General features: G+C 42.3%; 3 protein-coding genes across 6 annotated transcripts; 2 read left to right on the top strand and 1 right to left on the bottom strand.

Moving 5' to 3' along the window:
• Nucleotides 1–1,185: 1,185 nt before the first annotated feature.
• LOC112342321 (LRR receptor-like serine/threonine-protein kinase FLS2) lies at nt 1,186–4,411 on the top strand. Its single transcript, XM_024663971.1, has 2 exons — nt 1,186–3,259; nt 3,828–4,411. The coding sequence occupies exons 1-2, from the start codon at nt 1,186–1,188 to the stop codon at nt 4,409–4,411; spliced, it is 2,658 nt and encodes an 885-aa protein (XP_024519739.1).
• A 4,520-nt stretch (nt 4,412–8,931) lies between these two features.
• Nucleotides 8,932–10,294, top strand: LOC9647661 (protein MOTHER of FT and TFL1). Its single transcript, XM_020585267.2, has 4 exons — nt 8,932–9,303; nt 9,401–9,462; nt 9,525–9,565; nt 9,638–10,294. Exons 1-4 carry the CDS (start codon nt 9,103–9,105, stop codon nt 9,856–9,858), a joined length of 525 nt encoding a protein of 174 aa, XP_020440923.2. The 5' UTR covers nt 8,932–9,102; the 3' UTR covers nt 9,859–10,294.
• LOC9647999 (protein IMPACT) lies at nt 10,153–14,930 on the bottom strand. 4 transcript variants are annotated; one of them, XM_024663949.1, is made up of 11 exons: nt 11,987–12,100; nt 11,829–11,920; nt 11,554–11,772; nt 11,440–11,503; nt 11,321–11,369; nt 11,158–11,255; nt 10,938–11,080; nt 10,760–10,846; nt 10,523–10,698; nt 10,331–10,458; nt 10,153–10,253 (listed from the first exon to the last, which is right to left on the bottom strand). In XM_024663949.1, the coding sequence occupies exons 1-11, from the start codon at nt 12,006–12,008 to the stop codon at nt 10,225–10,227; spliced, it is 1,107 nt and encodes a 368-aa protein (XP_024519717.1). In that variant the 5' UTR covers nt 12,009–12,100; the 3' UTR covers nt 10,153–10,224. The 4 variants fall into 4 exon arrangements, with proteins under 4 accessions (XP_024519717.1, XP_024519716.1, XP_024519718.1 ...); XM_024663950.1 differs by having other exon boundaries at nt 10,202–10,253; nt 10,354–10,458; nt 10,523–10,673; XM_024663948.1 differs by having other exon boundaries at nt 10,153–10,458.
• Between the last annotated feature and the right edge of the window lie 56 nt (nt 14,931–14,986).

The following is a 14,986-nucleotide window of genomic DNA, read 5'->3' as shown; positions in this document are numbered from 1 at the left end:
TCCCGCTTGACTTTAGCGCGTACCGCTTTCAAGATCTCGGCGCGTTTTCTCATCCCTGTCGTCCGCGCCAGAGCAAGTGATGCCACCATAGGGGCTATGGATGGCATAATAGTCATCGATCACCTCGACTCTGGCGATGAAGATCTCTACCTCTGCGGCCTTGATCCCACACGCGACACAAGCAAAGGGCTACCAGAAAGTTTTTTTTTTTTTAAGAATAAATTTTATTTTTAACCATTCCATGACCATGAATCAGGGAAGAAGATAACCTGAAGAGACAATAATGAATTTGAAAAAGCAAATTTAAAAATTGCCTTACTTCCACACTGATAGTGATGGGGAAGAGTTCGATGGCATTTTCTAGTAATGGTTAGAATTGAACTCAAGCTGACATACTTTGTGACATCTTCCTCACAAATTTACAACATGTTGCAGAGGGATTTGTGCTCTTGCAATTGCTGAGAATTCCATTGATGTTGGTCTCACATGTTGCATCAGCTTCACAGAAGCTAAAGAAGGAAGCAGTTGTTACAAGCAACAATACAAATATTTTACTCTGATACCAATGTTAGGATCTTATCCCTTACACCCTAAGCCAACTGACTAAAGGGGTAATCACTTGATTGCAGGGCACTTTCATTATCCTATTATCTTAACTTGGTGCCTAACAATATCACTACCATTCTTCAATGCCTTAGATGTTGTGCATGGTTCTTATATAGTGGAGATATGTTCCATGAACATTGTGAATGACAATAACCAACAAACAACAAATTCTAATGTTGACTGGCAAACACACCGTGCTTCAACTACTAGTCAAGCACGGCATGATAAACTAAAGCATATGCTTGGACTCGCACGGCATGGACTACTAGCACGGCATGCTTGCACATTTAAATTGCATGAGTTTGACCAGCAGACAATTCGTCACATGACCTAGAACAAATATGTGACTTTTGTTGGACCAGCAGCGAAAAATATTGGACTCTTTGATGTCGCATTCAAGATATAAAGTCTGGTGATCTTTAAATTTCTAGTGCAAACTCTATCCTGTCACAAGAAGAAAATGTTTTCTCACTGGGGCATCGTACTTCTCTTCGCACTTGGCATGAATCTTTCTGCTGAGGTATGATTACATGATTCTGAAATGAAACTCCTAAGGTGTTCTTTCTTTTGTATAAGATCATGGACATGGAAATTCTACTGGAGTTCAAGCAAGGCATGTTGCAAAGCAATTCTACCTTTTCTAACTGGCATGAAGGAAACAAGGGTGGGATTTGCAGCTGGAGAGGCATTAGTTGCAATTCTAAACGCCAAGTAGTGTCCATACATCTATCCTCTGTGGATCTCGATGACGCCTTGGTGGGAACTCTCACGCCAAGGCTTGGGCAGCTTTCATATCTTTCAGAGCTCGATCTATCGTTTAACAAAATAACGGGGCAAATTCCTACCACCCTCGGAAATTGCTCCTCACTCACAGAGCTCAACTTGAGAGGGAACCAATTGACTGGCCATATTCCAGCAACATTAGGGCAGCTCCAGAATCTCACTGAGCTCTGGCTATCTGATAATTTCTTGAGCGGGTCTATTCCATCGAGTGTTGGGAACTGCTCCAAGCTGCAGTTCCTCAATCTGGAAAACAACACCTTAACAGGCTCTATATCTCCATCGCTGGGTAAGCTCAAGAAATTGGAAAGGTTATCACTTCTTAAGAACAATTTGGAGGGGCTTATACCAATCACTCTTGGAAACCTTTCGCGCCTCACATTTCTAGACATGTCTGACAACCTTCTATATGGCCCATTACCTGGCTCTTTTGCTGGTCTTCGTAGGCTAAAGTGGTTGGGACTATCGCGAAACTATTTTCTCAACGGATCGATTCCTTCTGATGTTATGGTGGGCATGCCATCTCTAACGCACCTAGAGCTCCATTACAACAACTTTACAGGAAACATTCCCATGTTTAATGCGTCTTCTCCTGTCGTGCTACTTCGCTTGGACGTTAACAGCCTGACAGGAAGCATTCCGCATTCAATCACAGAGATCAAGGCTCTCCAGCAATTGCACCTCAACAAAAACTATCTAGATGGAAGCATTCCAAAAGGCATTAGCCAGCTGGATCGTCTTGAGACACTTGACTTGAGTGACAACTATCTCAGAAATGAAGTTCCTCCACTCGACAAATGCACCAATCTTGGCTATCTCGACCTCCACGGAAACTCGATACGGAGCAAAATGCCAACGTTTGGTGCATGCACTAACCTGGTTTACTTGGATCTCTCAACGAACGAGTTCCAGGGAGAGATTAGCTCAAGGCTAGGGAATTGCTCCAAGCTCAAGGTTGTCAACTTTGCGCAGAACAATTTCACGGGTGAGGTGCGGCTTGACTTGAGTAACTTAACAAGTTTGGTCTTCTTTGTCATTTGCAACAACATGTTGAGTGGCACCATTTCAGTCAAAAGCTTGAATTCCACTTACCTCAGAGTCGTGGACTATAGTAGGAACCATTTCACAGGCGAGATCCCTCAAGAGACTTGCAGCTGGTCTGGAATTATGATATTGTCTTTTGCATACAACAAGCTGTTTGGCCAGATTCCAGCTTGCATCACCAATCTCATTTGGCTCCAAATTTTAGATTTGTCAAACAATAAGCTCATAGGGCAGCTGCCAGGCAAGCTTTGGAAGTTTCAAGGTTTCAAGGGCAACACTAGTGGGGATTTGAATCTTGGCATTTATACAGGGGTTCAGTTGAACCTGGTTATCACGGTCAATGGCGCAAGGTTACAGTTTGATCGGACAACCATCGTTGTTTCAAACAACATGACTTCATTAGACATCTCAAGCAACTCTCTCGAGGGCGTCATCCCAGAAGAAATTGGGCAACTGGTTGGACTAATGCATCTCAACCTCTCGCACAACCAGTTCACCGGTGCCATACCTCTCAATCTTTCCAGCTTGAAAAAGCTTCAGTCGCTTGACTTGTCGTGGAACATGCTCCAAGGCAGGATCCCAAACGAGTTTGGGGAATTGCCTTTGTCTGCCTTTAATGTTTCATTCAACAACTTAAGCGGATTGGTCCCAACTGCTTACAATATCAACACTCGATTTCCACTTGCATTCCAAGGCAATAAGAACCTTTGTGGGTTTCCATTGTCTCCTTGTGGCCATGCAACAAAGGATCAAGAGCACCCTGCAAGTCACAAAAGTTGGGAGAAAGACTTCCTCTTCCATGAAGCTTCAGTGTGGGCATTTGGCTGCGGTGTGTTTATTGGCTTTTGGGTCACATTTTTAGGTATCACGTGGGACAGCCTTCAAATTTGGAGGTATAAGCTTCGAGCAAAGGAACATGAGAACACATCTATTAGCCTCAGCATTACTTTTCCTCCATCATTTCTTCCTCGTCTTGACAGTTCTTAAAAAATTCATGTGGCCAGAACTCAAAAAAAAGCTGATTAGGTCGTGGTGGATTTAGAACTCATGACAAATGTGAATAAAAAACGAGAAAAAAAACTGACAAACGTTAGTCAAGCAATAGTGCGTTACAAAAGCAAACCCAGACACAGGCAATTGAACTCCATGAAGTCGTGGTCAAGGTGGATACAGAACTTTCCGTACTTTACTTTGATCAAAGTCTAGGATCTTCGGATACTGGTCAATCAATGAGAATAACCAACCAACCAAGACCGACTTTGATATGAGTGTGAGAATACCGTCCTTGACCTGGTGATACATCACCTTAAATTTCAAGCCTTGTCAGGGAAACATGTGACGCAAAGATGGCAAAATTCCAACAATTGCGTTCATCTTGCTCTTTCTCACGAATGCAGCATCCCGTTTTCAAGGCCACCGGAAATCTGGGCGACTCCCCCTCATTACAAAGCCAGCTGAGTCTTACATTCTCTTCCTTAAGAGTGCAGGAGTCATCACTTTCCACTGCATTGTGCAGCCAACACGAAGATATCCTGACCTGGAGCACATCTCCTTGGCTAATCCCTTCATTATCTATGCACGACGTTACAAGCTACACTTGCCAAGTGCTTTTGTAAGTCTCATGGGAGCAGCAGCGTTCGCCCAAGAACTCTTCCTCTTTCATTGGCATTCCACGGATTGTTGGCATGAAAGGACATTATCATATGCTTCTACGGCTCATGGTGACTGCCTGTATGTTCTCAAGCCTCATGGAAGTGTTTGTGCCACAGAATCACAATGCCGTGATGATAAAGTTTTCAACGTCAATTATATAATCTTTCATGGCATTTGGCTGCTTCAGCTCTCATTACTTCTTGTGTTCCCATCAATGTTCCTGCCTTTGCGTTTGTTCGTCACCACCAGTGGCAGTGAAAACCTTGTCAGCCAGTCCAAAGTTATGGGAACATTGCTTTTCAGTTTCTTTGTTGGTGGTACAAAGTGAAATACGCTGTTATTGAGAGAAAAGCTCTGTACACTATTAGTATATGGAATGACAGAATCTTCACTTAATTGATATTTATTATTATAAATTTAGTTTTGTTTGCATACAAATATAAAGATATTATCTCATTTTTACTTATAAATTTTTTAAATATAAACATGAAAAGATAACAATATTATTTTCTTGTATTATTCAAAATATTTTAAAATTTTATATTAAAATTGGGATTCATATGTTAAATTTTTTTAAAATTTTGAGATTGTCTAAGTTAAATTTGAGTGGTATTTAACAAATATCAAGAATAATCACCAATTGAAAAAGAAAGATGCACTCTTATTCATTAGCCTTTTCCTTTATCTTTGAACTTTAATAAAGTTTTTTCAAGCCATTCAACAATTTATATACCTCCTTAAGAACATGGTTAAAAAATTACAGAAAATTGGTCTTAATATGCTAGGCTAATTCCAGGCTTGGTGGGCAACACTAGATCATCCATGAAGTTCTCAAAATGGTTGGCAAAGAAGGAATATATCATTTGAACTCAAATTCCTCAAAGAACAGATGTAAGAGAACACTTCTTATGTAATGCCATAGTCACGACCTAGCTCAAGAATAGGAGGCCAAAGATTCGTTTGTAATGGTTGGTATTTTTGCTTGAGGTAGACTTATTTAGCTAAGTTTATAAAGGGATTAATCCAATGATTTGTAAAAGTTGACACTGTTAGATAAAAAAGCTAAATAAGTTAAGGCATTGGCAAGCACTCTAGCGTGTTATTATAACCTCAAAGCCATGAACATTGAAAATAATAATACAATATTTATTTCCTATATTGCTAAGTTTGAAAATAATAATAAAATATTTATTTTCTATATTGCTTAGTTAAAAAAAAAAGTGAATCTCAAGTCGATTGAAGTATTGCTAAGCTTCAAAGGCCATACCAACTTATCTTGTTCACTGTCCATGATACAGCCATGATACTTATCAGATCAAGAGCTTCCTTGTGGAATATGCTGTCTATAGACAAGTTCTTGGATGAATCCATTATCAACATGTGATGAGTATAAGGAATGTGTAAAACTCATGGTTTGGATATGGAATTGATTAAGATTTTATGTGTGTGGAAAATGGAAGAGGAAGTGCCATTAATTTTTGACTGGAATAAAGTAAGAATATTAGCAATTTAACAGATAGATCAAGGAATATCCTAGAATATTCTTAGATATATGCTAAAGCAAACCAAATTTTATATTTTCTCATTTAGAAAATTTCTTTTGTAATAAAGATCAAGTTGCATTCATTTTATATTTAGTTTATATATAGCTTCATTTGCTACAGTTATGAATTTTCAAGTCAAGAAGTTCCTTGATATATATATATATATATATATATATATATATATATAAATATATATATATATATATATATATATATATATATATATATATATATATATAAATATATATATATATATATATATATATATATATATCTGTGTGTGTGTGTGTGTGTCAAGGCAAAATAAAACCTTACCCAGGTCCATCATTAAATTTTTATTAGTTTTATACTTAATAATTTAATATTCAATTATGAATTTTATATGTAAAACATAAAGATAGATTCTGATGATTTTATCCACATGACTTCCAGTGGCAGTTTCCAGTAGTGGTTTCTCCATCATCATCATAGTCGAAGTACTTGACAAGGCAAGGTGAGAGAAAGAAGCTAGCAATCCCTTGACAAGCACCACAGTTATCACAGTTATCACCAAGGGTCATGTCAACTTTACAGTGTTTTTGTTGGGAAGAACGATGCAAAAGGCCATTACGTTGTGAGTTGCCTCTACAATCTTCCTGTTTTGCAGAAGTGCTTCCATTACCTGAACTATATATGAAAGGTCGTTTTTTCTTTTTTATATTTAGGTTAAACTATCTTAACCCTAAATATAAAGCTGCAGGTTTTCTTAAGCAAATAAAAAAATTAAACATATAAAGGTTAATTGTAATATAAAAATTTAAAATATTTTGAAATAACAAAAGACACTAATATTGTTAACTTTTACTCTTAAGCATTATATTTAAAAAATTATAAGTAAAAATGAGATAATAAGGGACTGAGATATATCTAGAATATACTTAGATATTCTAGAATATTCTACTATCTAACGGTGGTTATTCATTTAGATTAATCTTGCATTTATACTTTATAAACATGTTTATATTTTTATAAAATTTCCTAAACACTTTCTGGGATATTTTTTTATTCTACCATGTAATGGTTGATATGCAATAAGATTAATCTTATGTTTATAAATTATATACATGTTTATAATTATAAATTCCATTTGGTCAATTGGATTAATAAATAAGAATAACATTACTATTAAGAAAACCAGGCATTACTCTATGCAATGCACAGAAAAGTTTTTAAAAGTTGAGATTATCCTCTCAATGGACTAAACTAAATTTGATTGGTATCTAACAAATATCAAGAATAATCACCAATTGAAAAAAGAAAGATACACTCTTATTCATGAGCCTTTTTCCTTTATCTTAAACTTTAATAAAAGGTTTTTCAAGCCATTCTATTTGATTGCTTATAATAAATTATAACCTCTTGATTAAGCAATATAGTATTAAATCAGCATTTGGCTTAGATAACATTTTCTTTCCTAAAAGTAAGCAAATCTAATAGCAATTTATATGCCTCCTTAGAACATAGTTAACATAATGCAAAAAAATCAGAAAATTGGTCTAAATATGCTAAGCTTCGCACTTAGCTCCAGCCTTGGTGGGCAATACTAGATCATCAATGAAGTTCTTGGCAAGGGAGGAATATGATATTTGAACTCAAATTTCCCAAGGAACAGGAGATGTAATATGATACTTCTTATACCTAGCTCAAGAATAGGAGGCTGAAATTTTTTTTGTAATGGTATTTTTGCCTGAGGGAGACTGATCCACGCAAGATCATAGAGGGCTTAATCCAATGACTTGTAAAAGTCAACACTTTTAGATAAAAACTAAATAAGTTAAGGCATTTGGCAAACACTCTAGCATGTTGTTATAACCTCAAAGCCATGAACATTGATAAAAATAATAAAAATACTTATTTCCTATATTTCATAGCTAAGAAATATGTGAATCTCAAGTCAATTAGAGTATTACTAAGCTTCAAGACATACTATCTTATCTTGTTCCCTGTCAAAATTGATCATTTTCAGGAGTCCTTTTGATGATTTCAGCTTGCCTAAAAGTCAGCCACAACAGAAGACCACCTCCACCCCATGATTGCCTTGTTGTACTAAATCTCAGATCTTCACAAAGATCCTCTAGTACTACATGATGCTCAAGGAGCATATCAAAGCTTGAATCCCATGAAGGATAGATTGTGTTCTCAAGGTTTGGCTTAATTATGACTTATCCATGATGCTCATTAGATCAAGAGCTCTATTATGGAATATGCTGTCTATAGACAAGTTCTTAAATGAATGTGATGAGCATAAAGAATGTGTAAAACTCATGATTTGGATATGCACTTGATTAAGATTTTGTCTGTAGAAAATGGAAGAGGAAGAGTGATCATGAGTGTGTATTAGTCATAAATAAGAATATTAGCATTTAACAGAAAGATAGATTAAAGAATATCATAGAATATACTTAGATATATGCTAAAACAAACCAAAATTTGATATTTTCTCATAATTATAATTTTTTAATTTATTTTCTAAGATCAAGTTGCACATCCTTCATTTTATATTTAATTTACATACATTTTCATTTGCTACAGTTATGAATTTTCAAGTCAAAAAGTTCCTTGCTGGGTATATCTGAGTAATATTTAATGTGCACATTTAATCTTTTAAATCATATCAATGTCATACTAAGTGTTATATCTCTAAGTAAAACTTATATATATATATGTAAATTATAATTAAAATTAACTAATATATATAATATTATATAAAATATTAGTAATTAAAAAATATTTTAATGTGGTTTAAAACTAAAATATAAACACAAATCATTATGTATTTAATTAGTTTTTATACTTATTAATTTAATATCCATTTATGAATTTACACCCATAACATATAATGTGGGTTTAGGCCTCAGATTTTCATAATAAATATGGGAGTGAATTTCACTTTATTAAGGTCTAAATTTAAGTTTAATATGAGTGTAGTTTTTCAATTATTGATGTATATACCAAATAGCATTATTCTAAATAAATTCTGATGAGATATTTTTAAACTCAATAATTATTACTTTTGAAATTCTCCATTTATAGATTTTTTAAAATTATCTAATCAAGCCAAGTAGCCCTAATAGAAAGGATCTCACCTACCGCCCACGTGTCCACCATCCCAAGCTTCAATGCACTGCCACGCGTCGGTCTTGCAAGGGCCCACATGCACGCATGCAGACGGGGACAAGTGGCCCCAATGGGCTTGGTCCGGGATCACACGTGGCAGGCCCTGGTTGCTCCGGAGCGAGGTTTCACGCACACATACACGGCGGCTTAAAAAATAACCAGTCTTTTTGGCCGCGCTCTCTCTACGTTTCACAAGCTCACCTCGCCGGGAGAAGGAATTTTTTTTAGCTCTAGCGATTTCTCTTGTAAGGTTTCGGTGGCGTTGGGTTCAAGCTAGGAATTGTTTTGGTAGCTCGATTGTTCTTGGGGAAGAAGAGAGATGGGGAGATCAATGGATCCGCTGGTGCTAGGGCGAGTGATCGGCGACGTGCTGGATATGTTCGTTCCGGCCGTGGATATGAGCGTTTGCTATGGTAGCAAACAAGTCAACAATGGCTGCGAGCTCAAGCCTTCAGCCACTCAAGCTCGCCCCATTGTCCAAGTTGGATCTCCTCACGAGGAAGGCGCGCTCTACACTCTCGTAATCAATCTCACCTCCATAGCTACCGCCTTCTCTTCTTTCGATCTCTTCTCCAGAGCTAGAGGACTTGATGCTACCACCCTTTGTTCTTAAACAGGTGATGGTCGACCCGGATGCTCCGAGTCCCAGCGAGCCATCAATGCGAGAATGGGTGCACTGGTTAGTTCCAAAGCTTCCATTTTTGCTTCTCCTTCGATATGAATCTGGAGTTTCCTACCCAGGATCGTCGCGGACATCCCCGGTGGAGCCGACGCTAGCCAAGGTATGATCACTCCTTGCATTGTCACGTGAGTTCCAGCTTGGTTTTCTCTCTTGTTCGCTACTCCATCTCCAGGGAGAGAGATCCTCCAGTACATCGGCCCCAAGCCCCCGACTGGAATCCATAGGTACATCTTCGTGGTCTTCCGGCAAATGGGACCAGTTCTCATGCTTCCACCGCTCATGAGGAACAACTTCAGCACCCGTTGGTTCGCGCAGGAGTACTTCCTGGGACTTCCAGTCGGCGCAGTCTACTACAATGCGCAGAAGGAGCCAGCCAGCCGGAGGAGAACCTGATCTTGGCCCGAGCTTTCTTTCTCTAGTCGGCATCTCTCGAGAAACAGCAGCGAGGGAGGAGAGCTCGTCGAAAAAAACCGCTGCTTTCATCACCAACTTGTTCACTGCACTGATTCCACTGCGGAAAGATCGTCCTCTTCACAGAACTGCTGATTTCCTTCTCTCCTCCTTTTCCTTTTTCTCCTGTTCCCAGATCTTTTGCAGTGGTATGGCCTCCCCACCCCGGAAGCAGCTCGAGAATAAATCCTGAGCAGAATCGCTGGAAAAAAAAAGAGTGTGAGACGACCCGAGAAAAGAGAGACAATATCAAATCTTCCGTAGAGTTCCCAGAGGAGGACGATGGTTCATGGAAGAATATTATAATTGTTAAGATGGATGGAGAGAGATGGACCTGCCTGTAAAGTAATGATAAATAGGTGTCAAAAGCTTTCACGGATCTTGTTAGACGTTATCAAATCAAAATGTGACGCACTAGTTTGTCCGAAAAAATCGTACTTCTCTACGTGTAGAGAGACATTGTTGTTGGGATCTCGATGACTGACTGTTGGACCAGCAAAGCCTTGTATTCGTGTCTCCCCGATAGTAACTATCGAGCTTTCCCTACGAGAACAAAAATGGAGGAGTCAGCACTCGCGGAACAGTGGCCGAGAAAAAGAAGTCCCACCTTTTTTGCTGGACGAACAGGTGTTGCTGTTCTTCCGGGAATCTCTTATGTATCCACCACTCTCGAGGAGAGACCGTGCGGCATTGTTGATGTGCTTGAATCTGTCCGGACCGAGTAGGATCCCTCCAAACCACCTCGAGACCACCACCACCTTGCATAAAATCAATCAGTGGAAGCTTTGTTGGATTGGAATCTCCGTGGGGAACAAGGAAAACAAAAGCTGCAGTTATAGCTTACCACGTCAATGGCGCCTACGATCTGGAGGAGATGCAATAGCCGGTTTCCAGCAGCGGTTTCTCCATCGTCGTCATAGTCTTGAAGTACCTGACACGGCAAGGCGAGAGAAAGAAGTTAGCAATCCCTTGACAAACACCGCAGTTATCGCAGTTATCGCCAAGGGTCACGTCGACTTTACAGTGTTTTTGTCGGGAAGAACGATGCGAAAGGCCATTATGTTGTGAGTTGCCCCTGAAATCTTCCTGTTTCGCAGAAGTGCTTCCATTACCGTCTCCACCTCATCGGCCGAGTGGACGGGTGCCAGGTGCGCTTGGAAAGTACCTGATAGTCACGACAACTATCTCAGCAACGCAATCAACGAAACAACAACGACGCTCGTATATTTTATAATCACGTACTCTTCTTCTCTGTGAAGGGACACCCGTGAATAATGCCATGGAGTTTGTCCAGTTCCTCCACGTTGAGCTCAGCCGGAACATCCTCGGGCTTTTCAAACCTGCGCGCGCAGCACACTACAGAAAATTAAAAGAGATTCCGCAGGAAACGAAAAACGAGATTTACGGCTGGAATAACTGAGCTGCTGCAGTGGCTGATTCCCCCGAATCGTTTACTGGCAAGGAAGAAAAAAAGAGAGACAAAACTCAAGACAAAAGCTTGCTTTGGCTGGAAAAATAGCGTACCTGTCTCTTTAGTACTTGCAGCAAGTGCCGTCCGTTTCTCGCAATTCCATAGCCAGTGTTGTTCCTACAACCAGAGAGGAAGACGTAAGCTACGACATAGATTCTTCTACCTACCTTCATCCACTCTATCCATTTGAAAACAATCACTTCTCCGTCACTGCTCGAGTACAACTCGTGAAATCCACTGACAACTTTGTCGCGGTCCTGTTCCGACAGCCACGCGGCTTCAGCTTCAAAAGTCGGTTCACTGTGTGACGGATATTCGTCCGGGAAATAAACGCCAAGCTTCACAGCCAAACCTCCCGACTCTTCTTCACTCGGGTAGACAGAAATCTGCCAAAGGATACCAAATTGGCTGGCTCAAAACCGCTCACCACGTAACCAAATACCTCACAGAAGTGTTCGTGCTCGTGAACAACGATATCCTCTCCATAAATGTAGCGGAGAGCTTCCAATTCTTCAGCTTGAGCTGCTCTGTTAGCTACACCACCACCCAAAACAAAACAAAGAGTCAGTCTCACATCAGAGAACGAAGCATCAAGCATACCTTGGACTGAAGCCGGATCCATGAAAAAGCCCTAGGAGAAAAGCAGCAAAGTCACCAGAAATCTCCACAGGAGCAGTGCCCGTCTCGAAAAGCGTGGACACAACTTATGTCCTTGCAGACGACCAAACGGCCTCCTCCTCCTTGTCTGGAGATGGCGGCTAAAACGTCGTGACAATCGCCGCAAACTCTTCCACTCTTGGAGATCCGGATGTCTGTTCCAGCCGCTGTGTTTACCAGAGCACAACCAGCAGCAAATCTCTCGCTGTGCTCGCAAACTTGATCATCGTTCCTCGTCTTGTCACCCAGGAAAAGGCTCAACTTCGCGACAATCTCTTCCATTTGAGGATGCTCCATCTTCTTCTCTTTCTCCCAAGAAAATCTGTGAACCGTTCCAGCGGCATCGACCCATGACGAGCTCTGTCCCTGTGCTCGGCTCAAAGACTTCGTCGCCATCGCCTTTCGGACTGCTGCTCGCTGCTCCCACATCCCAGCCCCGGCGTAGATATTCGACATGAGCACGAAAGGCGATGGATCGCCATCCTCCTTCGGTACCGAGTCAAACGCAAGCTTGCCAACTTCTACGTTCTTCCACTTGAAACAAGCCCCCAGCACTGTAATCCACGCGACTTTGCTTGAATCGCGAGAGATTCTCTTGGCCATGCTCGCTGCCTCTTCCAGACGATTCGCTCGGCTCAGAAGATCCACCATGCTGGTGCAGTGCTCCACGCCGGGTTGGACACCATATCTAGAGTTCATTGTCTCAAAGAAGCTCTTGCCTTCCTCCACCAGGCCAGCATGGCTGTAGGACGCGAGAACACAGAGGAGAGTGATGCCGTTCACTGAGCCAACTTCTTTCTCTGCGCTGACCAAAAGTTCCAGGACTCGTTCATTGTCTCCGCAGCAGCTGTATCCCGCGATCAAGGCGTTCCAAGTTACCAAGTCCCTCGTCTCCAGCGAATCAAACACCTCTTGTGCATCGCTCATACTACCGCACTTGGCGTAGAAGTCCACGATCGAGGATGCCACCGTGGGATCATTGTCAAGTCCGGAGATGCGAGCCTCGACGTGAAACTTTCGACCGGTTTCCAAAGCCACCATCGCCGCACAGGCTTTGAACACCCCGACAATCGTCCTGGTGCCTGGCTTGAAGCCTTCGTGCTGCATGACCGAGAAGTACTTGAGAGCCGGTTCACACTCGTCGTTTTGTGCAAGTCCCAGTATCATGGAGTTCCAGGAGACTAGATCTCGCTCCAGCATCGCGTCAAACACTTCCCGAGCTCGCTGGATGTTGCCACACTTCGCGTACATATCCACGAGAGCATTCTCCACAAAAGCATTCGGGAGCTTCACTATCTTTGCGAGCTTAGAGTGAATTGCCGTGCCTTTCTGCAAGACGAGGCTCTTCTTGAACTTCCCTTCCACACGCTTGCCTTCTCTCGCCGCGAGGCTACTGCAAGCACCAAGAGCGGCGACGAAAGCTGGAGCGTCTGGCCTGATCCCTTCCTCTTGCATGCGAGCAAACATCTGGAGAGCGAGCTCGCCATTCCCAGCTTGAGCAGTTCCGGATATCATACTCGTCCACGCGAGTGCGTCGCGACGATGCATCCTCTCAAACACCAGCCTTGCATCTTCCAAGCTCCCACATTTGACGTACATATCCACGAGCGAGCTCTCCAAGACCATGTCCGACTTGATCCCCAGCTTCTTGAGCTCGGTGTGGAGCGCTCTCCCTTTCTCCAGGCTCGCCAGAGCCACTTCTCCATGACTTCCACTCGTCTCCTTCACTGCCAAGCTCGCGCAAGCCTTGAGAACCGCCACGAAAGTTGTGCCATCGGGAATGAAGCCTTCCTCCTTCATCCGCGAGAACAAGGCGAGAGCGAGCTCGGCCTCGCCGCAGTTACAGTGGCCCATGATGATCGCAGTCCAGGAAACCACGTCGTGGAACTCCATTTTGTCGAAGACGAGCTTGGCATTCTCCAGGCTTCCACACTTGGAGTACATATCCACGAGACCGCTGGAGACGAACACGTCCCCGGAGTACTGGTTCTTGACGATCTCGGCATGGATCGCTGCTCCTCTTTCCAAAGTAGCCACCTTGACAAGCCTGCCACCTTCGAGCACTGTCCCTTTCTCTCGAGCTGCGACCATGGAGCAGGCCTGGAGAGCTGCCAGATAAGTTCTCGCGTTTGGGAGAAGACCATCTTCCTGGATCCGCGAGAAGAGCTCGAGAGCTCCCTTGCCATCGCCGTTCTGGACGTAACCTTTGATCATGGTGTTCCACGAGATGGCGTCGCGGCACTGGATCCCATCGAAGACCTTGCGAGCATCCGCGACGAGGCCAAAGTGCGCGTAGCTGTCGATCAGAGTGTTGGCCACCGACACGTCTCGATCGTTCTTGGTGGCGACGAGATCGCTGTGGAGGCTCATGAGATCCCATCTCTCGCTGCAAGCCTTGATCGCGAGCACGATCACTGGCACGCACGGCCGGATCCCACACTGGCGCATTCTTCCATAGGTATCCCGCGCCTTCTCCCCCTCGAGCAGCCGCTTGGTCACGTACACGGGCTTGTCGGCTGTCCGGGACGGCGCCTTGAACCATTTGAGCGGCGCGAGCTGTGACAGGCGCTGCGTCGCTAGGATCGGCGACGGCCGGAAGACCGGCATTCGATCGAGAGAGAGGAGACTTACCGCGATGGCGATGGCGGCATTGCTCCTCCCAACAACCCTAGTTTTAGGGATTTGGCCCTCTCATATAATTTGCCAGAGTTGGGCATTTTGGACGAGCAAGCGTTTTACTTGACTAGATCCAAACGAGCAGTGTTACGTCGTTAGAACTAACTTGAAAAACATAAAGAAACAATTTAAAATAGATGATTGAAAGAAAGCTTCATAGATGCTAAACTAAAACTTAAGAGGACAACTGGAACAATGAAAAGTCACACTTGCCCGGGAAAGGCATTTAAAGGTTTCATAATAAACACAACTTCTGCAAAAGCTGGT

Source organism: Selaginella moellendorffii, unplaced genomic scaffold, assembly GCF_000143415.4.
Source record: "Selaginella moellendorffii unplaced genomic scaffold, v1.0 SELMOscaffold_105, whole genome shotgun sequence".
Classification (NCBI taxonomy): domain Eukaryota; kingdom Viridiplantae; phylum Streptophyta; class Lycopodiopsida; order Selaginellales; family Selaginellaceae; genus Selaginella; species Selaginella moellendorffii.
This window is presented reverse-complemented; position numbering and strand designations above follow the sequence as displayed.